This window comes from Cucurbita maxima, unplaced genomic scaffold (assembly GCF_002738345.1).
Source record: "Cucurbita maxima cultivar Rimu unplaced genomic scaffold, Cmax_1.0 Cma_Scf00117, whole genome shotgun sequence".
Classification (NCBI taxonomy): Eukaryota; Viridiplantae; Streptophyta; class Magnoliopsida; order Cucurbitales; family Cucurbitaceae; genus Cucurbita; species Cucurbita maxima.
Window position 1 is genome coordinate 1 of NW_019272133.1, and position 25,008 is coordinate 25,008.

The window sequence follows — 25,008 nt, forward strand, 5'->3', positions numbered from 1 at the left end:
AATCCACCCGATTATGGTTAATCTTAAAAGATACATTTTTACTTGTAGGTATATATTTATTGTTTTATTTAGTTTCATAATTTTATTTATTTATTCTCCTCCAATTTTTTAAAATATGTATTAAAATCGAATTGGTTAATTAAATTTTCAAAAATAATTAAATAATGTTAATATTTTATTAAAATTTTGAGTAAACGAAATGAACTAATTTAACCTAAAATTTTTATAACCTATTTAGATTGGGTTTATTATATAAAAAGAATTTTAGATTAAAAATATTTACTACTAATTGAGTTGTGAATTTTTGTATTTTTTTTTTTTTTTTCTAAAAGTAACCGTAACTTAAAACATATAGTCATGGATGAAATAAAACCTTCTACCTCTCGAGTAATAGTATATTTTAATTACTATTGACTTATGTGCAGCAGAGCTAATTGTCGTCGTGGGTCTCCCGATTTCGATGCCGAAACATCATGACTGGTTTTTCGCATCTCCGCCGCGGGCATTTATTCCCGTTGACTTCAAACAACATTTGACAGCTATTCTGGGAGCTATTCTCCGTGTGTAAAATTGTTAAGAGAATGATCATGAATCTATAAGCAAGGAATAATCTCACAGGACAACAAGCAGAAAGTACTTAATCTCAAACTAGACAGTATCATATCAGTGTAGAGATGGATGGTTCCTAAAACTTGGTAATTCTCCATTTATTTTTGCAGTATTGGTAAGAAAGCACTTAATATCATACCATTAGGAAGATATTGTCCACTTTGAGTTCACCTCAATGGACCCATGATCGTTCCCTAAATTCGCCGAGTTGGACTTTCATCCAACACTTCCCCTCGACTTCTTTTCTTTTTCTTTTTTCTTTTGGAGTTCTTTGTTCGACATTTGAGAATTCTATTGACATGGTTAAGTTTAGGGCGTGGCTCTGATACCATGTTAGACGAACACGACTCTCCACAATGGTATGATATTGTCCACTTTGAACATAAGCTCTCATCGCTTTGCTTTGCGCTTCCCAAAAGGCCTCACCCCGATGGAGATAGTATTTTCTGATTATGAACCCACGATCATTCCCTAAATTAGCTGAGGTGGGACATTCATCCAACAAAGATCATACCATTGTGGAGACGAGTGATTTCTAAATCTCGGTAATTATCCATTTATTTATGCAATTTTGGATAGAAAAGAGGACAATATCGTACCATTGTGAAGATATGATTTCTAAAACTCGTTAATTTTCTCCATTTATTTTTGCAATTTTGGGTAGAAAAGTAGACAATATCATAAAATTGTAGAAATTCATGATTGCATTCATTCTCCATTTAGGGGAGAAAAGTATACAAAATCATATTATTGTGGAGATTCCCCAATATACAAAGAAGAACCATAAGGCCTTTCCCCAATCTAGTTACTAGGAGGATCATAATTGCAAACAACAAACTGAGAATTAGCCTTGCAGGGCACTCTAGCACATCCAAGCTGCAACGAGCTCCTTCACACTATCTGAGTGTAGTGCCCACTGATGGTGCTAATATAACACATGCGGAAGCAATTTGGATCTTTGGCACTTTTAGAACATCAATTATAGTAAATAACTAGCATGTTCATAAGTATTAAAACTTAATGAATTTGAATACTAACCTTTTGTAGTTCAAATTCTTTTTTCCTCACGAACCGGTTTCGATCCACCACTAGTGTCTTCTCCACTATCCTCCGTCCTTAGAACAGAATTGTTGAATCCGGTTAGTGACTAAACTTGGGAGGGATTTAGCATATATGAAGAGAGACTCTACATATAGTTCAAGTAATCATACTATAGTCAAAGTGTTATTAGTTTATTGGATTTAGATTAATGATCGTAAAGTTCACTTTATTCAATAACAATCTTTACTGAATAAACATCAGTAATAACTTTATTGAAAATAGAATATGTCTTTGTTTACAAACTATGAGTTTTAGGACATAAAACCCAACAAACACCCACTTGGACTAAAACTCCAGTGGGGTTTTATAACGTTGAGTAGAGAGACTTAAATACAATAAACTAGGGCATCACATACTCATGCCTTTTCTCCCACTTGCCCTAGATTACATAACTCGTAGTCTTAGACTCACTAGGTGCCCTTCAAACACTTTAGCCGTGAGAGGCTTTGTAAATGGATCAGCAATGTTGTGCTCCGAAACTATCTGTGTGACGATCACATCTCCTCGTTGCACAATCTCCCTTATGAGATGATATTTGCGCTCAATATGTTTTCCTCGCTTATGGCTTCTTGGTTCTTTCGAATTTGCAACTGCTCCACTGTTATCACAATAAAGAGTGACGGGAAGATGCATATTTGGAACGACTTCCAAATCAGTTAAGAACTTTCTAAGCCATACAGATTCTTTCGCTGCTTCACAAGCAGCAACATACTCAGCCTCCATGGTGGAATCAGAAATGCAACCTTGCTTTATGCTTCGCCATATTATTGCTCCTTCGTTCAAAGTGAAGACAGATCCTGATTCGATTTCCTCGAATCTACATCAGTCTAAAAATCTGAGTTAGTGTACCGTGTAAGGATCAGATCCTTAGCACCGTACATTAGCATATAGTCCCTCGGTGTCCTAAGATACTTGATTATATTCTTAACGGCAGTCCAATGAGCACGTCCTTGATTGGACTTATATCTGCTGACAATTCCCACAGCATAGCATATGTCAGGTTGGGTACATAGCATGGCATACATCAAACTACCGACTGCTGATGCATAGGGAATGTGTTTCATATCCTCAATTTCTTAAGGTGTCTTAGGACTTTGATCCTTCAGCAAATGAACTCCATGCCTGAAAGGTAATAATCCTTTCTTGGAGTTCTACATCTTATATCGAATCAACATTTTGTCGATATACGATGCGTGAGACAATGCTAGTGTTTTGTTCTTACGATTCCGAACAATTTGGATTCCAAGAACAAACTGAGCCTCTCCCAAATCTTTCATTTGGAATTGTGTCGCTAGCCAATGCTTAATGTCAGTCAGAAATCCCACATCATTCCCAATGAGTAGAATATCGTCAACGTCCAACACTAGGAAAGCTAGTTGACAATCCTTTTATAGACACAAGGTTCGTCAACATTCTGTTTAAAGTCATAAGATATGATCGCGGTATCAAACTTTATATTCCAGGATGGAGATGCTTGCTTCAACCCATAAATGGATCTTTTAAGCTTGCAAACCCTATGTTTGTGATCCTGTTCAATGAACCCATTTGGTAGAGCCATATAGATACTCTCTTCAAGATTTCCGTTGAGAAAGACTGTCTTATCATCCATTTGCCAAATTTCATAATCATAAAATGTGGCAATAGACAAGAGTATTCTAATCAATTTAAGCATAGCAACAGGAGAGAAGGTTTCTTCATAGTCCACCCCCTCTCTTTGGGTATAACCCTTTTCTACAAGACGAGCTTTAAAGGTTTGTACCTTACCAGTTTGGTCTCGTTCCTCTTATAAATCCATTTGCAACTAATAGGTTTTACCCCATCTGGTTGATCTACAAGTTCCCATACTGAATTGAAGTACATTGACTCCATTTCAAGATTCATGGCTTTGATCCACTGATCTCTATCTTCATCATTCATTGCCTGTTTATAGGTCAATGCATCCTCAACGCCATCATCAGGTATGATGACTTGAGTTTCTGCGAAACCCAAGTAACGATCAGGTTGAGTTATAACCCTCCCACTACGTCGAGGCATTGTCAACTCTTGAGAAGGATGGGATTGACCAGAAGTGTCATCTCCATCAACAACTCTTGTTCAAGGACCAGCTTGATCAACAACTGTTGTTGTATTATCAGTAGCTTCTTTAGAAATTTCACTTAATATTAGTTTGCTGCAAGGTTGATGATTTCTTACGTGGTCTTCCTCTAAGAATGTAGCGTTTGTTGATACAAACACTCTATTTTCTTGAAGGTCATAAAACAAACCACCTTTCGTCTCTTTGGGGTATCCTACGAATAGACATAATTTTGAACGAAGTTCTAATTTCTTGAGGTTTTGCAACAACACATGTGCTGGACATCCCCAAATTCTGAAGTGACGTAAATTACCTTTACGCCATTTCCATAACTCATAAAGTGTTTCTCAAACACTCTTAGTAGGAACCATGTTCAAAATGTATGTGGCAGTCTCCACTGCATATCCCCAAAACGGATCGGGTAATTGAGCGAAACTCATCATAGACCGTACCATGTCTAAAAAAGTTTTATTTCTCCTTTCTGATACATCATTTTGTTCAGGCATACCAGGGGCTGAGAGTTGGGACTTTATTCCATGTTCTATCATATAGTCCTGAAATCTTAAGTCCATGTACTCTCCTCCTCGATCTAATCGAAGTATTTTAATAGTTTTACCTAATAGATTCTCAACCTCAGTCTTATACTCTCTGAATTTTTAAAGAGCTTCGAACTTGTGACACATTAGGTAAAGATAGTCATACCTTGAATAATAATCAATAAAACTGATGAAATATTCATATCCTCCTCGTGCTTTGACATTCATTGGACCACAGAGATTTGTATGCATGAGTTCTAAGGTTTCTTTGGCTCTATAACCTTTTTCCAAAAACGATCGTTTAGTCATTTTACCCTCAAGACAAGACTCACATGGAGGTAAAGAGTTGTCTTCTAACTTATTTAGAAGTCCTCTTTTAACCGATCTCTCAATCCTATTGAGATTAATGTGGCCTAGTCTTAAATGCCAAAGGTAGGTATTAGGAGAAATCTTTTGTCGTTTATTTTGAGGTTCAACTATTTTAAACATCTCGGTATTTAAAATAGCTTTTGTTATGCTCAGTTTTGACATATATGAGTTGTTTTCTAGTTTTGCAGAACAAATATGAATGCCTCTTTTGCAAATGAACATTTCATTGATTTCAAAAGATACTTTATACAATTGTTTTAATAAACAAGAGATAGATATTAGATTTCTTTTCATTCTTGGAACAAAAAATACATTATCTAATATAATGAATCTATCTCCAAAAAATAACTTTAAATTTCCTACTGATCTTGCTGAGACAACCTCTCCTGTTCCAACCATGAGTGTTATCTCGCCGTCCGCAAGCATTCTCCAGGAGCTAGTTTCCTGGTAAAAAGAACAAATATGATTAGTGGCCCCTGAATCTAGTATCCAAGTTGAGTTATCATACTCTACTAAACATATTTCTACAACGAGTAAATCATATTTACCTTGTTGTGTCTTTTTAGCTTTCTTCTCTACAAGGTATTTTGGGCAGTTTCTCTTCCAGTGCTCATTTTCGTTGCAATGGAAACATTTTCCTTTATCTGCCTTTTGAGCCTTGTATTTGCGGTTAGTAGGAATCTTATTTTTCCCTTTACCCTTCTTCTTCATCAAAACACTTTTAGAAGTTGAAGGTTCAAACTTATTTTTGGAGGATGATACTCATTGTAATTTCTTGAAGATAGCAACATTTGCTTCTCCTGTACGTCCCTTGTTCGTTAAGAGGGACTGATAAGTCTGTAGCTCATTGAGAAGAGCAGTCAAGTTATATTCTATTTTGTTCATCACCACATTTGTGCGGAAAGCTCTTCGGAAGAGACTCCATGATAAAACTGACTTGACTCTTCTCATCAATGACAGCTTCATTTTCTTCTGCCACATTGAAATGGACCATCATGTCCAGGACATGTTCTCTAACTGAGGTCCATTCTTTCATACGACAGTTGTAAATGTATTTTATGGCTTCATGTCGAGTGGAGAAGGACGGTTGTCCAAACATCCCTTTTAGAGATTCCATAATCTCTTTAGCAGTACCCATAACATCGTGTTTCTTAGCCAAAACATCAGATATACTGGCTAGAATGTACACTCGGGCTTTGTCATTTGCCTTTATCCATCTGTCATACGCATCCCGAACTGTTCGGTTTGCATTTGAGCTGGGTTTTGGAGGACATTCCTCAGTTAAAACAAACCTTAAATCATCAATTACCAGTATTGTGTTCAGGTTTGATTTCTCAAAAGCGAGTAATTGTACTATTGAGTTTGTCATGCTGAGATATAAAGAAAATTCTATTAGTGATTTGACTTAATGCTGTTTAATCCAATCAGTTTTAGCAAATGTAATAATGTACCAAAAAAAAATTATTAATTTGCAACGATACTTTAGTGAGTTAGAGCAACTGCTACCGAGGGGCAGTCAATCACTCATTCACCAAACGAAGACATTCTTGACTTAAACACTGACTCTTAGTAATTCTTCGCAAGTGTGACCCACCAATGTCAGGCCTCATAGATCGGTCCCAACAATGCTATTGAATGAAAAAGCCAAAGTTGGGAATGGCCCTAAGAAATAGTATCCATTTCTGGAGTTTGCGTTGTTTCGACTCCCATGTTACGACCCTCCGAATGGGTAGTTGCTCTAGGGCAACATGCAGGCGGAACATGAGAATCTCACGGTGCAACCTAGTGGTGGAGACCATAGGACGTGTTGATATACTTCCTTCTTCCACTTACTATAAGTACTTTCTCTATTCACCTTGTTATTGACTCATGCAAATACCTTCCGAATGGAGGACGCTCCCAGGGCGACACGAGGCCGAGCATGAATCTCACGGTGTGAATTTTTCAGAGAGCGTGAAAAGGAAAACGATGTATCTCATATACTTTTTTCCTCCCACTAAGTATTTTAAACGGTTGGGTATACTCATTACTTAGGTATATTTCGGCTAATTAAATATAACCTAAGTCTAGGTAATTTTTCCAGAACTTACATCACTCAAGCATGCTCATAAAACTGGGCTAACTAAGCTCAAGTATTGGTCCGATCTCCCACTAAGTAGTAGGTGTTCCGTAAACCGTCAACTTAAGTACCTCCAGCCTTAGTCAAGATCGTGCCAGGTGAGCTTTCTTGTAAGCAAAATTTTACAAGACATCGACCTATTTTAACTATTAAAATTGATTGTGCTTGGTTCTTAACCTTAAGCGAGCATGCACTTATTTTCATTATAGATTTTAACGTCTATCTCGTTTTATGACGTTGAAAATAACCTATAACATGCATCTAACATGCTTTATATAACAATTATATAATCATCACATACTCTTGCCTTTTCTCCCACTTGCCCTAGATTACATAACTCGTAGTCCTAGACTCACTAGGTGCCCTTCAAACACTTTAGCCGTGAGAGGCTTTGTAAATGGATCAGCAATGTTGTGCTCCGAAGCTATCTGTGTGATGATCACATCTCCTCGTTGCACAATCTCCCTTATGAGATGATATTTGCGCTCAATATGTTTTCTTCGGTTATGGCTTCTTGGTTCTTTCAAATTTGCAACTGCTCCACTGTTATCACAATAAAGAGTGATGGGAAGATGCATATTTGGAACGACTTCCAAATCAGTTAAGAACTTTATAAGCCATACAGATTCTTTCGCTGCTTCACAAGCAGCAACATACTCAGCCTCCATGGTAGAATTAGCGATGCAACCTTACTTTATGCTTCTCCATATTATTGCTCCTCCGTTCAGAGTGAGACAAATCCTGATGTCGATTTCCTCGAATCTACATCGGTCTGAAAATCTGAGTCAGTGTACCTTGTAAGGATCAGATCCTTAGCACTGTACATTAGCATATAGTCTCTCGTTCTCCTAAGAAACTTGAGGATATTCTTAACGGCATTCCAATGAACGCGTCCCGGATTGGACTGATATCTACTGACAATTCCCACAGCATAGCATATGTCAGGTCGGGTACATAGTATGGCATACATCAGACTACCGACTGCTGATGCATAGGGAATGTGTCTCATATCCTTAATTTCTTGAGGTGTCTTATGACTTTGTTCCTTCGACAAATAAACTCCATGCCGGAAAGGTAAAAATCCTTTCTTGGAGTCCTACATTTTATATCGAATCAACATTTTGTCGTATACGATGCCTAAGACAATGCTAGTGTTTTGTTCTTGCGATTATGAACAATTTGGATTCCAAGAACAAACTGAGCCTCTCCCAAATCTTTCATTTGGAATTGTGTCGCTAGCCAATGCTTAATGTCAGTCAGAAATCCCACATCATTCCCAATGAGTAGAATATCGTCAACGTATAACACTAAGAAAGCTACTATAGAGTTGACTATCCTTTATAAACACAAGGTTCGTCAACATTCTGTTTCGAGCCATAAGATTTGATCGCGGTATCAAACTTTATATTCCAGGATCGAGATGCTTGCTTCAACCCATAAATGGATCTTTTAAGCTTGCAAACCCTATGCTTGTGATCTTGTTTAATGAACCCATCTGGTTGAGCAATATAGATACTCTCTTCAAGATTGCCCTTTAGAAAGGCTATCTTGACATCCATTTGCCAAATTTCATAATCATAAAATGTGGCAATAGACAAGAGTATTCTAATCGATTTAAGCATAGCAACAGGAGAGAAGGTTTCTTCATAGTCCACCCCCTCTCTTTGGGTATAACCCTTTTCTACAAGACGAGCTTTAAAGGTTTGTACCTTACCGGTTTGGTCTCGTTTCCTCTTATAGATCCATTTGCAACCAATAGGTTTTACCCCATCTGGTTGATCTACAAGTTCCCAGACTGAATTGAAGTACATTGACTCCATTTCAAGATTCATGGCTTTGATCCACTGATCTCTATCTTCATCATTCATTGCCTGTTTATAGGTCAATGGATCCTCAACGCCATCATCAGGTATGATGACTTGAGTTTCTGTATCCTTGTTGAGGGTTGTCTCCAAGATCGAACGTTCTAATGCTTGAAATAGATAATTCTTTGCTTTGAAATCTTTCAATTTATGATCATCAATGTGCTTCTTCTTGGTATCTGTTAAAACAATGTGTCATATTGGTGCAGGAATCACATTCTCCACCAAACCCAGTACTAAAGAAGTTTTCCATGAGCATTGCCCAATGATCACAGTACCTATCAAATTTCAGTATTTCAGTATTTCGATAAAAGGGAATTTCAGTAATTCAACAAAAACAGGCATTTCTTTGATTTTACCATTTTGATTATTTATTATTATTGTTTTTTTTCCCACGAAGCCGAGAAAAAGACGAATGGAGTGCCAATAAGTAAAGTAAGAAAAAAAATGGTCGCCTTTTGAGCGTCGGGTGTCCTTTAGTCACTCCGGCCCCGTTGGTCTCCATATTCAGAGCTGGTAAACGGCGGTAGGTTGTGGCAGTGAGTCTTCGTCTCCTGTGTGGGTATCATACTGCAGCGGAGTTAATCGCCGTCGTCGTGGTTCTCTCGATTTGGAGGCTGAAAACACCTTAAACTGGTTTTCCGCATCTCCGCCGAGGGCATTTCTTCCGGGTGACTTGGAACAACAATTGGCTGGTGGCTGATGCTCTCAGTGTTGAAGACTGTTCGGAAATGATCATAGATTTATAACTAAAGAATACATTTTCATTAACATGACTTCTTGTGGGAGCTCGAAGCAAACCCATGATATTATGTTCAAAGTTGACAAATATCATATAACATTATAGAGATTCGTGATTAGTTACATGGTATCAAACTATGAACTTAACTTAGGTATGTCGAACGAAAAAGTTGTAAGCCTAAAAATCGTAGTTAAAAGTGTCGAACAAATTTCGTATTTTGTTCAAGGTCTCCGAAGAAAGAAGTCGAGTCTCGATTAAAGGGAGTTTCTTTTAGAAATCCATCGACTTAAGGGGAGGCACTATGGTGTATTTTGTTCGAGGGAGGCTCTATGGTGTATTTTGTTCGAGGGGAGTCTCTATGATCATAGGTAATCTATAGGCTTCAAATGTGGCTCTATGTGGTGTACTTAATGAGAGGGGAGACTCTATGATCATGAGTTTATAAGTAAGGAAGTCAAAACACAGCAACAAGAGTTTATGCTCTAGACAATATAATACTATTGTAGACAATATCGTAGTTTTATTTCAATAAATAAATTCATGATTCTCTCACAAACTTTATTAATATTCATAAAAATTTTAAAACCAAATCTCTTCATACCACCCAAGAATCATAAGGCTTTTCCCCAATATAGTTGCCTGGAGGATCATAATTGCAAACAACAAACTGAGAATTAGCCTTGCAAGGCACTCTAGCACATCCAAGCCGCACCGAGCTCCGCCACACCATCTGAGTGTAGTGCCCACATTCACCACCCACGCATTTATTCGATGCATGATCATACAGCGGCTTCTCGTTCGCCCACAGCTTCACTGCATCCGCCCCGGTGAACTCAGGGTAGTAGCCCGCGGCTATGTTTTCCCCGTACGGCCCGGTTGAGTGAATCATGGCGCAGTCACCCTTTCTTTTTTCCGCATAGGCTTGAGCGTACGCGGCCACGGTGTTGCTCCATTGCATGGGCCCGACGCCGACCTCGGCTCGAGCTCGGTTGTGAAGCGCGAGGTAGTCACCGGGGGCGTTTTGAGCTTTGGTTAGGGCGAGGAGGAAAATGAAAGTGACCATGAAAGCGGCCATGATCCGAAGGGTTTGAGTCCACATAATTCCGATGAGAGATGAGATGAAGATTGAGAATGAGGGAATGATTTATATAGAGATGGAAAACTTAATATGGAATGTGATGGGTAAAACCATGAATTATGAACTAATTATGTCATGCTTGGGAATTCAAAGAGAATAAATTCATTCTCGCTTCCATGTTTAATTACGAGCTAGATTTTTGTTTGGATTAGCTTCAAATAAATGAAAATTTTCTAGATTTAGCTAGTTTATGATTTTTTTTTTAGGATTAATGAAACTTAATCCACCCGATTATGGTTAATCTTAAAAGATACATTTTTACTTGTAGGTATATATTTATTGTTTTATTTAGTTTCATAATTTTATTTATTTATTCTCCTCCAATTTTTTAAAATATGTATTAAAATTGAATTGGTTAATTAAATTTTCAAAAATAAATAAATAATGTTAATATTTTATTAAAATTTTGAGTAAACGAAATGAACTAATTTAACCTAAAATTTTTATAACCTATTTAGATTGGGTTTATTATATAAAAAGAATTTTAGATTAAAAATATTTACTACTAATTGAGTTGTGAATTTTTGTATTTCTTTTTCCTTTTTCTAAAAGTAACCGTAACTTAAAACATATAGTCATGGATGAAATAAAACCTTCTACCTCTCGAGTAATAGTATATTTTAATTACTATTGACTTATGTGCAGCAGAGCTAATTGCCGTCGTGGGTCTCCCGATTTCGATGCCGAAACATCGTGACTGGTTTTTCGCATCTCCGCCGCGGGCATTTATTCCCGTTGACTTCAAACAACATTTGACAGCTATTCTGGGAGCTATTCTCCGTGTGTAAAATTGTTAAGAGAATGATCATGAGTCTATAAGCAAGGAATAATCTCACAGGACAACAAGCAGAAAGTACTTAATCTCAAACTAGACAGTATCATATCAGTGTAGAGATGGATGGTTCCTAAAACTTGGTAATTCTCCATTTATTTTTGCAGTATTGGTAAGAAAGCACTTAATATCATACCATTAGGAAGATATTGTCCACTTTGAGTTCACCTCAATGGACCCATGATCGTTCCCTAAATTCGCCGAGTTGGACTTTCATCCAACACTTCCCCTCGACTTCTTTTCTTTTTCTTTTTTCTTTTGGAGTTCTTTGTTCGACATTTGAGAATTCTATTGACATGGTTAAGTTTAGGGCGTGGCTCTGATACCATGTTAGACGAACACGACTCTCCACAATGGTATGATATTGTCCACTTTGAACATAAGCTCTCATCGCTTTGCTTTGCGCTTCCCAAAAGGCCTCACCCCGATGGAGATAGTATTTTCTGATTATGAACCCACGATCATTCCCTAAATTAGCTGAGGTGGGACATTCATCCAACAAAGATCATACCATTGTGGAGACGAGTGATTTCTAAATCTCGGTAATTCTCCATTTATTTATGCAATTTTGGATAGAAAAGAGGACAATATCGTACCATTGTGAAGATATGATTTCTAAAACTCGTTAATTTTCTCCATTTATTTTTGCAATTTTGGGTAGAAAAGTAGACAATATCATAAAATTGTAGAAATTCATGATTGCATTCATTCTCCATTTAGGGGAGAAAAGTATACAATATCATATTATTGTGGAGATTCCCCAATATACAAAGAAGAACCATAAGGCTTTTCCCCAATCTAGTTACTAGGAGGATCATAATTGCAAACAACAAACTGAGAATTAGCCTTGCAGGGCACTCTAGCACATCCAAGCTGCAACGAGCTCCTTCACACTATCTGAGTGTAGTGCCCACTGATGGTGCTAATATAACACATGCGGAAGCAATTTGGATCTTTGGCACTTTTAGAACATCAATTATAGTAAATAACTAGCATGTTCATAAGTATTAAAACTTAATGAATTTGAATACTAACCTTTTGTAGTTCAAATTCTTTTTTCCTCACGAACCGGTTTCGATCCACCACTAGTGTCTTCTCCACTATCCTCCGTCCTTAGAACAGAATTGTTGAATCCGGTGAGTGACTAAACTTGGGAGGGATTTAGCATATATGAAGAGAGACTCTACATATAGTTCAAGTAATCATACTATAGCCAAAGTGTTCTTAGTTTATTGGATTTAGATTAATGATCGTAAAGTTCACTTTATTCAATAACAATCTTTACTGAATAAACATCAGTAATAACTTTATTGAAAATAGAATATGTCTTTGTTTACAAACTATGAGTTTTAGGACATAAAACCCAACAAACACCCACTTGGACTAAAACTCCAGTGGGGTTTTATAACGTTGAGTAGAGAGAGACATAAATACAATAAACTAGGGCATCACATACTCATGCCTTTTCTCCCACTTGCCCTAGATTACATAACTCGTAGTTCTAGACTCACTAGGTGCCCTTCAAACACTTTAGCCGTGAGAGGCTTTGTAAATGGATCAGCAATGTTGTGCTCCGAAACTATCTGTGTGACGATCACATCTCCTCGTTGCACAATCTCCCTTATGAGATGATATTTGCGCTCAATATGTTTTCCTCGCTTATGGCTTCTTGGTTCTTTCGAATTTGCAACTGCTCCACTGTTATCACAATAAAGAGTGACGGGAAGATGCATATTTGGAACGACTTCCAAATCAGTTAAGAACTTTCTAAGCCATACAGATTCTTTCGCTGCTTCACAAGCAGCAACATACTCAGCCTCCATGGTGGAATCAGAAATGCAACCTTGCTTTATGCTTCGCCATATTATTGCTCCTTCGTTCAAAGTGAAGACAGATCCTGATGTCGATTTCCTCGAATCTACATCAGTCTAAAAATCTGAGTTAGTGTACCGTGTAAGGATCAGATCCTTAGCACCGTACATTAGCATATAGTCCCTCGTTCTCCTAAGATACTTGATTATATTCTTAACGGCAGTCCAATGAGTACGTCCTGGATTGGACTGATATCTGCTGACAATTCCCACAGCTTGATCAACAACTGTTGTTGTATTATCAGTAGCTTCTTTAGAAATCTCACTTAATATTAGTTTGCTGCAAGGTTGATGATTTCTTACGTGGTCTTCCTCTAAGAATGTAGCGTTTGTTGATACAAACACTCTATTTTCTTGAAGGTCATAAAACAAACTGCCTTTCGTCTCTTTGGGGTATCCTACGAATAGACATAATTTTGAACGAAGTTCTAATTTCTTGAGGTTTTGCAACAACACATGTGCTGGACATCCCCAAATTCTGAAGTGACGTAAATTACCTTTACGCCATTTCCATAACTCATAAAGTGTTTCTAAAACACTCTTAGTAGGAACCATGTTCAAAATGTATGTGGCAGTCTCCACTGCATATCCCCAAAACGGATCGGGTAATTGAGCGAAACTCATCATAGACCGTACCATGTCTAAAAAAGTTTTATTTCTCCATTCTGATACATCATTTTGTTCAGGCATACCAGGGGCTGAGAGTTGGGACTTTATTCCATGTTCTATCATATAGTCCTGAAATCTTAAGTCCATGTACTCTCCTCCTCGATCTAATCGAAGTATTTTAATAGTTTTACCTAATAGATTCTCAACCTCAGTCTTATACTCTCTGAATTTTTAAAGAGCTTCGAACTTGTGACACATTAGGTAAAGATAGTCATACCTTGAATAATCATCAATAAAACTGATGAAATATTCATATCCTCCTCGTGCTTTGACATTCATTGGACCACAGAGATTTGTATGCATGAGTTCTAAGGTTTCTTTGGCTCTATAACCTTTTTCCGAAAACGATCGTTTAGTCATTTTACCCTCAAGACAAGACTCACATGGAGGTAAAGAGTTGTCTTCTAACTTATTTAAAAGTCCTCTTTTAACCGATCTCTCAATCCTATTGAGATTAATGTGGCCTAGTCTTAAATGCCAAAGGTAGTTATTAGGAGAAATCTTTTGTCGTTTATTTTGAGTTTCAACTATTTTAAACATCTCGGTATTTAAAATAGCTTTTGTTATGCTCAGTTTTGACATATATAAGTTGTTTTCTAGTTTTGCAGAACAAATATGAATGCCTCTTTTGCAAATGAACATTTCATTGATTTCAAAAGATACTTTATACAATTGTTTTAATAAACAAGAGATAGATATTAGATTTCTTTTCATTCTTGGAACAAAAAATACATTATCTAATATAATGAATCTATCTTCAAAAAATAACTTTAAATTTCCTACTGATCTTGCTGAGACAACCTCTCCTGTTCCAACCATGAGTGTTATCTCGTCGTCCGCAAGCATTCTCGAGGAGCTAGTTTCCTGGTAAAAAGAACAAATATGATTAGTGGCCCCTGAATCTAGTATCCAAGTTGAGTTATCATACTCTACTAAACATATTTCTACAACGAGTAAATCATATTTACCTTGTTGTGTCTTTTTAGCTTTCTTCTCTACAAGGTATTTTGGGCAGTTTCTCTTCCAGTGCTCATTTTCGTTGCAATGGAAACATTTTCCTTTATCTGCCTTTTGAGCCTTGTATTTGCGGTTAGTAGGAATCTTATTTTTCCCTTTACCCTTCTTCTTCATCAAAACACTTTTAGAAGTTGAAGGTTCAAACTTATTTTTGGAGGATGATACTCATTGTAATTTCTTGAACATAGCAACATTTTCTTCTCCTGTACGTCCCTTGTTCGTTAAGAGGGACTGATAAGTCTGTAGCTCATTGAGAAGAGCAGTCAAGTTATATTCTATTTCGTTCATCACCACATTTGTGCGGAAAGCTCTTCGGAAGAGACTCCATGATAAAACTGACTTGACTCTTCTCATCAATGACAACTTCATTTTCTTCTGCCACATTGAAATGAACCATCATGTCCAGGACATGTTCTCTAACTGAGGTCCATTCTTTCATACGACAGTTGTAAATGTATTTTATGGCTTCATGTCGAGTGGAGAAGGACGGTTGTCCAAACATCCCTTTTAGAGATTCCATAAGCTCTTTAGCAGTACCCATAACATCGTGTTTCTTAGCCAAAACATCAGATATACTGGCAAGAATGTACACTCGGGCTTTGTCATTTGCCTTTATCCATTTGTCATACGCATCCTGAACTGTTCGGTTTGCATTTGAGCTGGGTTTTGGAGGACATTCCTTAGTTAAAACAAACCTTAAATCATCAATTACCAGTATTGTGTTCAGGTTTGATTTCTCAAAAGCGAGTAATTGTACTATTGAGTTTGTCATGCTGAGATATAAAGAAAATTCTATTAGTGATTTGACTTAATGCTGTTTAATCCAATCAGTTTTAGCAAATGTAATAATGTACCCAAAAAGAATTATTAATTTGCAACGATACTTTAGTAAGTTAGAGCAACTGCTACTAAGAGGCAGTCAATCACACATTCACCAAACGAAGACATTCTTGACTTAAACACTAACTCTTAGTAATTCTTCGCAAGTGTGACCCACCAATTTCAGGCCTCATAGATCGGTCCCAACAATGCTATTGAATGAAAAAGCCAAAGTTGGGAATGGCCCTAAGAAATAGTATCCATTTCTGGAGTTTGCGTTGTTTCGACTCCCATGTTACGACCCTCCGAATGGGTAGTTGCTCTAGGGCAACATGCAGGCGGAACATGAGAATCTCACGGTGCAACCTAGTGGTGGAGACCATAGGACGTGTTGATATACTTCCTTCTTCCACTTACTATAAGTACTTTCTCTATTCACCTTGTTATTGGCTCATGCAAATACCTTCCGAATGGAGGACGCTCCCAGGGCAACACGAGGCCGAGCATGAATCTCACGGTGTGAATTTTTCAGAGAGCGTGAAAAGGAAAACGATGTATCTCATATACTTTTTTCCTCCCACTAAGTATTTTAAACGGTTGGGTATACTCATTACTTAGGTATATTTCGGCTAATTAAATATAACCTAAGTCTAAGTAATTTTTCCAGAACTTACATCACTCAAGCATGCTCATAAAACTGGGCTAACTAAGCTCAAGTATTGGTCCGATCTCCCACTAAGTAGTAGGTGTTCCGTAAACCGTCAACTTAAGTACCTCCAGCCTTAGTCAAGATCGTGCCAGGTGAGCTTTCTTGTAAGCAAAATTTTACAAGACATCGACCTATTTTAACTATTAAAATTGATTGTGCTTGGTTCTTAACCTTAAGCGAGCATGCACTTATTTTCATTATAGATTTTAACGTCTATCTCGTTTTATGACGTTGAAAATAACCTATAACATGCATCTAACATGCTTTATATAACAATTATATAATCATCACATACTCTTGCCTTTTCTCCCACTTGCCCTAGATTACATAACTCGTAGTCCTAGACTCACTAGGTGCCCTTCAAACACTTTAGCCGTGAGAGGCTTTGTAAATGGATCAGTAATGTTGTGCTCCGAAGCTATCTGTATGATGATCACATCTCCTCGTTGCACAATCTCCCTTATGAGATGATATTTGCGCTCAATATGTTTTCTTCAGTTATGGCTTCTTGGTTCTTTCAAATTTGCAACTGCTCCACTGTTATCACAATAAAGAGTGATGGGAAGATGCATATTTGGAACGACTTCCAAATCAGTTAAGAACTCTATAAGCCATACAGATTCTTTCGCTGCTTCACAAGCAGCAACATACTCAGCCTCCATGGTAGAATTAGCGATGCAACCTTACTTTATGCTTCTCCATATTATTGCTCCTCCGTTCAGAGTGAGACAAATCCTCATGTCGATTTCCTCGAATCTACATCGGTCTGAAAATCTGAGTCAGTGTACCTTGTAAGGATCAGATCCTTAGCAGTGTACATTAGCATATAGTCTCTCGTTCTCCTAAGAAACTTGAGGATATTCTTAATGGCATTCCAATGAACGCGTCCCGGATTGGACTGATATCTACTGACAATTCCCACAGCATAGCATATGTCAGGTCGGGTACATAGTATGGCATACATCAGACTACCGACTGCTGATGCATAGGGAATGTGTCTCATATCCTTAATTTCTTGAGGTGTCTTATGACTTTGTTCCTTCGACAAATCAACTCCATGCCGGAAAGGTAAAAATCCTTTCTTGGAGTCGTCCATTTTATATCGAATCAACATTTTGTCGTATACGATGCATAAGACAATGCTAGTGTTTTGTTCTTGCGATTATGAACAATTTGGATTCCAAGAACAAACTGAGCCTCTCCCAAATCTTTCATTTGGAATTGTGTCGCTAGCCAATGCTTAATGTCAGTCAGAAATCCCACATCATTCCCAATGAGTAGAATATCGTCAACGTATAACACTAAGAAAGCTACTATAGAGTTGACTATCCTTTTTAAACACAAGGTTCGTCAACATTCTGTTTCGAGCCATAAGATTTGATCGCGGTATCAAACTTTATATTCCAGGATCGAGATGCTTGCTTCAACCCATAAATGGATCTTTTAAGCTTGCAAACCCTATGCTTGTGATCTTGTTTAATGAACCCATCTGGTTGAGTAATATAGATACTCTCTTCAAGATTGCCCTTTAGAAAGGCTATCTTGACATCCATTTGCCAAATTTCATAATCATAAAATGTGGCAATAGACAAGAGTATTCTAATCGATTTAAGCATAGCAACAGGAGAGAAGGTTTCTTCATAGTCCACCCCCTCTCTTTGGGTATAACCCTTTTCTACAATACGAGCTTTAAAGGTTTGTACCTTACCGGTTTGGTCTCGTTTCCTCTTATAGATCCATTTGCAACCAATAGGTTTTACCCCATCTGGTTGATCTACAAGTTCCCAGACTGAATTGAAGTACATTGACTCCATTTCAAGATTCATGGCTTTGATCCACAGATCTCTATCTTCATCATTCATTGCCTGTTTATAGGTCAATGGATCCTCAACGCCATCATCAGGTATGATGAATTGAGTTTCTGTATCCTTGTTGAGGGTTGTCTCCAAGATCGAACGTTCTAATGCTTGAAATAGATAATTCTTTGCTTTGAAATCTTTCAATTTATGATCATCAATGTGCTTCTTCTTGGTATCTGTTAAAACAATGTGTCATATTGGTGCAGGAATCACATTCTCCACCAAACCCAGTACTATAGAAGTTTTCCATGAGCATTGCCCAATGATCACAGTACCTATCAAATTTCAGTATTTCAGTATTTCGATAAAAGGGAATTTCAGTAATTCAACAAAAAACAGGCATTTCTTTGATTTTACCATTTTGATTATTTATTATTATTGTTTTTTTTTCCCACGAAGCCGAGAAAAAGACGAATGGAGTGCCAATAAGTAAAGTAAGAAAAAAAATGGTCGCCTTTTGAGCGTCGGGTGTCCTTTAGTCACTCCGGCTCCGTTGGTCTCCATATTCAGAGCTGGTAAACGGCGGTAGGTTGTGGCAGTGAGTCTTCGTCGCCTGTGTGGGTATCATACTGCAGCGGAGTTAATCGTCGTCGTCGTGGTTCTCTCGATTTGGAGGCTGAAAACACCTTAAACTTGTTTTCCGCATCTCCGCCGAGGGCATTTCTTCCGGGTGACTTGGAACAACTATTGGCTGGTGGCTGATGCTCTCAGTGTTGAAGACTGTTCGGAAATGATCATAGATTTATAACTAAAGAATACATTTTCATTAACATGACTTCTTGTGGGAGCTCGAAGCAAACCCATGATATTATGTTCAAAGTTGACAAATATCATATAACATTATAGAGATTCGTGATTAGTTACATGGTATCAAACTATGAACTTAACTTAGGTATGTCGAACGAAAAAGTTGTAAGCCTAAAAATCGTAGTTAAAAGTGTCGAACAAATTTCGTATTTTGTTCAAGGTCTCCGAAGAAAGAAGTCGAGTCTCGATTAAAGGGAGTTTCTTTTAGAAATCCATCGACTTAAGGGGAGGGACTATGGTGTCTTTTGTTCGAGGGAGGCTCTATGGTGTATTTTGTTCGAGGGGAGTCTCTATGTTCATAGGTAATCTATAGGCTTCAAATGTGGCTCTATGTGGTGTACTTAATGAGAGGGGAGACTCTATGATCATGAGTTTATGAGTAAGGAAGTCAAAACACAGCAACAAGAGTTTATGCTCTAGACAATATAATACTATTGTAGACAATATCGTAGTTTTATTTCAATAAATAAATTCATGATTCTCTCACAAACTTTATTAATATTCATAAAAATTTTAAAACCAAATCTCTTCATACCACCCAAGAATCATAAGGCTTTTCCCCAATATAGTTGCCTGGAGGATCATAATTGCAAACAACAAACTGAGAATTAGCCTTGCAAGGCACTCTAGCACATCCAAGCCGCACCGAGCTCCGCCACACCATCTGAGTGTAGTGCCCACATTCACCACCCACGCATTTATTCGATGCATGATCATACAGCGGCTTCTCGTTCGCCCACAGCTTCACTGCATCCGCCCCGGTGAACTCAGGGTAGTAGCCCACGGCTATGTTTTCCCCGTACGGCCCGGTTGAGTGAATCATGGCGCAGTCACCCTTTCTTTTTTCCGCATAGGCTTGAGCGTACGCGGCCACGGTGTTGCTCCATTGCATGGGCCCGACGCCGACCTCGGCTCGAGCTCGGTTGTGAAGCGCAAGGTAGTCACCGGGGGCGTTTTGAGCTTTGGTTAGGGCGAGGAGGAAAATGAAAGTGACCATGAAAGCGGCCATGATCCGAAGGGTTTGAGTCCACATAATTCCGATGAGAGATGAGATGAAGATTGAGAATGAGGGAATAATTTATATAGAGATGGAAAACTTAATATGGAATGTGATGGGTAAAACCATGAATTATGAACTAATTATGTCATGCTTGGGAATTCAAAGAGAATAAATTCATTCTCGCTTCCATGTTTAATTACGAGCTAGATTTTTGTTTGGATTAGCTTCAAATAAATGAAAATTTTCTAGATTTAGCTAGTTTATGATTTTTTTTTTTAAGATTAATGAAACTTAATCCACCCGATTATGGTTAATCTTAAAAGATACATTTTTACTTGTAGGTATATATTTATTGTTTTATTTAGTTTCATAATTTTATTTATTTATTCTCCTCCAATTTTTTAAAATATGTATTAAAATTGAATTGGTTAATTAAATGTTCAAAAATAAATAAATTATGTTAATATTTTATTAAAATTTTGAGTAAATGAAATGAACTAATTTAACCTAAAATTTTTATAACCTATTTAGATTGGGTTTATTATATAAAAAGAATTTTAGATTAAAAATATTTACTACTAATTGAGTTCTGAATTTTTGTATTTCTTTTTCCTTTTTTTAAAGTAACCGTAACTTAAAACATATAGTCATGGATGAAATAAAACCTTCTACCTCTCGAGCAATAGTATATTTTAATTACTATTGACTTATGTGCAGCAGAGCTAATTGCCGTCGTGGGTCTCCCGATTTCGATGCCGAAACATCGTGACTGGTTTTTCGCATCTCCGCCGCGGGCATTTATTCCCGTTGACTTCAAACAACATTTGACAGCTATTCTGGGAGCTATTCTCCGTGTGTAAAATTGTTAAGAGAATGATCATGAATCTATAAGTAAGGAATAATCATGATCATGAATCTATAAGTAAGGAATAATCTCACAGGACAACAAGCAGAAAGTACCTAATCTCAAACTAGACAGTATCATATCAGTGTAGAGATGGATGGTTCCTAAAACATGGTAATTCTCCATTTATTTTTGCAGTATTGGTAACAAAGCACTTAATATCATACCATTAGGAAGATATTGTCCACTTTGAGTTCACCTCAATGGACCCATGATCGTTCCCTAAATTCGCCGAGTTGGACTTTCATCCAACACTTCCCCTCGACTTCTTTTCTTTTTCTTTTTTCTTTTGGAGTTCTTTGTTCGACATTTGAGAATTCTATTGACATGGTTAAGTTTAGGGCGTGGCTCTGATACCATGTTAGACGAACACGACTCTCCACAATGGTATGATATTGTCCACTTTGAACATAAGCTCTCATCGCTTTGCTTCGCGCTTCCCAAAAGGCCTCACCCCGATGGAGATAGTATTTTCTGATTATGAACCCACGATCATTCCCTAAATTAGTTGAGGTGGGACATTCATCCAACAAAGATCATACCATTGTGGAGACGAGTGATTTCTAAATCTCGGTAATTCTCCATTTATTTATGCAATTTTGGATAGAAAAGAGGACAATATCGTACCATTGTGAAGATATGATTTCTAAAACTCGTTAATTTTCTCCATTTATTTTTGCAATTTTGGGTAGAAAAGTAGACAATATCATAAAATTGTAGAAATTCATGATTGCATTCATTCTCCATTTAGGGGAGAAAAGTATACAAAATCATAATATTGTGGAGATTCTCCAATATACAAAGAAGAACCATAAGGCTTTTCCCCAATCTAGTTACTAGGAGGATCATAATTGCAAACAACAAACTGAGAATTAGCCTTGCAGGGCACTCTAGCACATCCAAGCTGCAACGAGCTCCTTCACACTATCTGAGTGTAGTGCCCACTGATGGTGCTAATATAACACATGCGGAAGCAATTTGGATCTTTGGCACTTTTAGAACATCAATTATAGTAAATAACTAGCATGTTCATAAGTATTAAAACTTAATGAATTTGAATACTAACCTTTTGTAGTTCAAATTCTTTTTTCCTCACGAACCGGTTTTGATCCACCACTAATGTCTTCTCCACTATCCTCCGTCCTTAGAACAGAATTGTTGAATCCGGTGAGTGACTACACTTGGGAGGGATTTAGCATATATGAAGAGAGACTCTACATATAGTTCAAGTAATCATACTATAGCCAAAGTGTTCTTAGTTTATTGGATTTAGATTAATGATCGTAAAGTTCACTTTATTCAATAACAATCTTTACTGAATAAACATCAGTAATAACTTTATTGAAAATAGAATATGTCTTTGTTTACAAACTATGAGTTTTAGGACATAAAACCCAACAAACACCCACTTGGACTAAAACTCCAGTGGGATTTTATAACGTTGAGTAGAGAGAGACATAAATACAATAAACTAGGGCATCACATACTCATGCCTTTTCTCCCACTTGCCCTAGATTACATAACTCGTAGTCCTAGGCTCACTAGGTGCCCTTCAAACACTTTAGCCGTGAGAGGCTTTGTAAATGGATCAGCAATGTTGTGCTCCGAAACTATCTGTGTGACGATCACATCTCCTCGTTGCACAATCTCCCTTTTGAGATGATATTTGCGCTCAATATGTTTTCCTCGCTTATGGCTTCTTGGTTCTTTCGAATTTGCAACTGCTCCACTGTTATCACAATAAAGAGTGACGGGAAGATGCATATTTGGAACGACTTCCAAATCATTTAAGAACTTTCTAAGCCATACAGATTCTTTCGCTGCTTAACAAGCAGCAACATACTCAGCCTCCATGGTGGAATCAGAAATGCAACCTTGCTTTATGCTTCGCCATATTATTGCTCCTTCGTTCAAAGTGAAGACAGATCCTGATGTCGATTTCCTCGAATCTACATCAGTCTAAAAATCTGAGTTTGTGTATCGTGTAAGGATCAGATCCTTAGCACCGTACATTAGCATATAGTCCCTCGTTCTCCTAAGATACTTGATTATATTCTTAACGGCAGTCCAATGAGCACGTCCTGGATTGGACTGATATCTGCTGACAATTCCCACAGCATAGCATATGTCAGGTTGGGTACATAGCATGGCATACATCAAACTACCGACTGCTGATGCATAGGGAATGTGTTTCATATCCTCAATTTCTTAAGGTGTCTTAGGACTTTGATCCTTCAGCAAATGAACTCCATGCCTGAAAGGTAATAATCCTTTCTTGGAGTTCTACATCTTATATCGAATCAACATTTTGTCGATATACGATGCCTGAGACAATTCTAGTGTTTTGTTCTTACGATTCCAAACAATTTGGATTCCAAGAACAAACTGAGCCTCTCCCAAATCTTTCATTTGGAATTGTGTCGCTAGCCAATGCTTAATGTCAGTCAGAAATCCCACATCTTTCCCAATGAGTAGAATATCGTCAACGTACAACACTAGGAAAGCTAGTTGACAATCCTTTTATAAACACAAGGTTCGTCAACATTCTGTTTAAAGCCATAAGATTTGATCGCGGTATCAAACTTTATATTCCAGGATCGAGATGCTTGCTTCAACCCATAAATGGATCTTTTAAGCTTGCAAACCCTATGTTTGTGATCCTGTTAAATGAACCCATTTGGTAGAGCCATATAGATACTCTCTTCAAGATTTCCGTTTAGAAAGACTGTCTTATCATCCATTTGCTAAATTTCATAATCATAAAATGTGGCAATAGACAAGAGTATTCTAATCAATTTAAGCATAGCAACAGGAGAAAAGGTTTCTTCATAGTCCACCCCCTCTCTTTGGGTATAACCCTTTTCTACAAGACGAGCTTTACAGGTTGGTACCTTACCGGTTTGGTCTCGTTTCCTCTTATAGATCCATTTGCAACTAATAGGTTTTACCCCATCTGATTGATCTACAAGTTCCCAGACTGAATTGAAGTACATTGACTCAATTTCAAGATTCATGGCTTTGATCCACTGATCTCTATCTTCATCATTCATTGCCTGTTTATAGGTCAATGCATCCTCAACGCCATCATCAGGTATGATGACTTGAGTGTGTGCGAAACCCAAGTAACGATCAGGTTGAGTTATAACCCTCCCACTACGTCGAGGCATTGTCAACTCTTGAGAAGGATGGGATTGCCCAAAAGTGTCATCTCCAACAACAACTCTTGTTGAAGGACCAGCTTGATCAACAACTGTTGTTGTATTATCAGTAGCTTCTTTAGAAATCTCACTTAATATTAGTTTGCTGCAAGGTTGATGATTTCTTACGTGGTCTTCCTCTAAGAATGTAGCGTTTGTTGATACAAACACTCTATTTTCTTGAAGGTCATAAAACAAACCACCTTTCGTCTCTTTGGGGTATCCTACGAATAGACATAATTTTGAACGAAGTTCTAATTTCTTGAGGTTTTGCAACAACACATGTGCTGGACATCCCCAAATTCTGAAGTGACGTAAATTACCTTTACCCCATTTCCATAACTCATAAAGTGTTTCTAAAACACTCTTAGTAGGAACCATGTTCAAAATGTATGTGGCAGTCTCCACTGCATATCCCCAAAACGGATCGGGTAATTGAGCGAAACTCATCATAGACCGTATCATGTCTAAAAAAGTTTTATTTCTCCTTTCTAATACATCCTTTTTTCAGGCATACCAGGGGCTGAGAGTTGGGACTTTATTCCATGTTCTATCATATAGTCCTGAAATCTTAAGTCCATGTACTCTCCTCCTCGATCTAATCGAAGTATTTTAATAGTTTTACCTAATAGATTCTCAACCTCACTCTTATACTCTCTGAATTTTTAAAGAGCTTCGAACTTGTGAAACATTAGGTAAAGATAGTCATACCTTGAATAATCATCAATGAAACTGATGAAATATTCATATCCTCCTCGTGCTTTGACATTCATT

The 25,008-nt window shown here is 37.5% G+C and overlaps 2 protein-coding genes across 2 annotated transcripts; both read right to left on the reverse strand.

The window, feature by feature from the left end:
- Positions 1–10,013: 10,013 nt before the first annotated feature.
- LOC111473362 (basic form of pathogenesis-related protein 1-like) lies at positions 10,014–10,511 on the reverse strand (the record flags this gene model as incomplete). The annotated part of the gene is made up of 1 exon (XM_023118907.1): positions 10,014–10,511. A coding segment is annotated over exon 1 (498 nt), but the record flags the coding sequence as incomplete, so codon positions are not given.
- Positions 10,512–19,662: 9,151 nt separating this feature from the next.
- Positions 19,663–23,597, reverse strand: LOC111473363 (basic form of pathogenesis-related protein 1-like). Its single transcript, XM_023118908.1, has 2 exons — positions 23,529–23,597; positions 19,663–20,178 (listed from the first exon to the last, which is right to left on the reverse strand). Exons 1-2 carry the CDS (start codon positions 23,595–23,597, stop codon positions 19,663–19,665), a joined length of 585 nt encoding a protein of 194 aa, XP_022974676.1.
- Between the last annotated feature and the right edge of the window lie 1,411 nt (positions 23,598–25,008).

Bases quoted from the DNA above. Each gene is read 5' to 3' on its own strand.
- LOC111473363 (XM_023118908.1), bottom strand. From the start codon at position 23,597: ATGGCTTTAAACAGAATGTTGACGAACCTTGTGTTTATAAAAGGATTG. The intron at 20,179-23,528 runs GTACGTTGACGA...TTCATCTCATCT, and splicing joins CAACTAGCTTTCCTAGTGTT to CTCATCGGAATTATGTGGAC.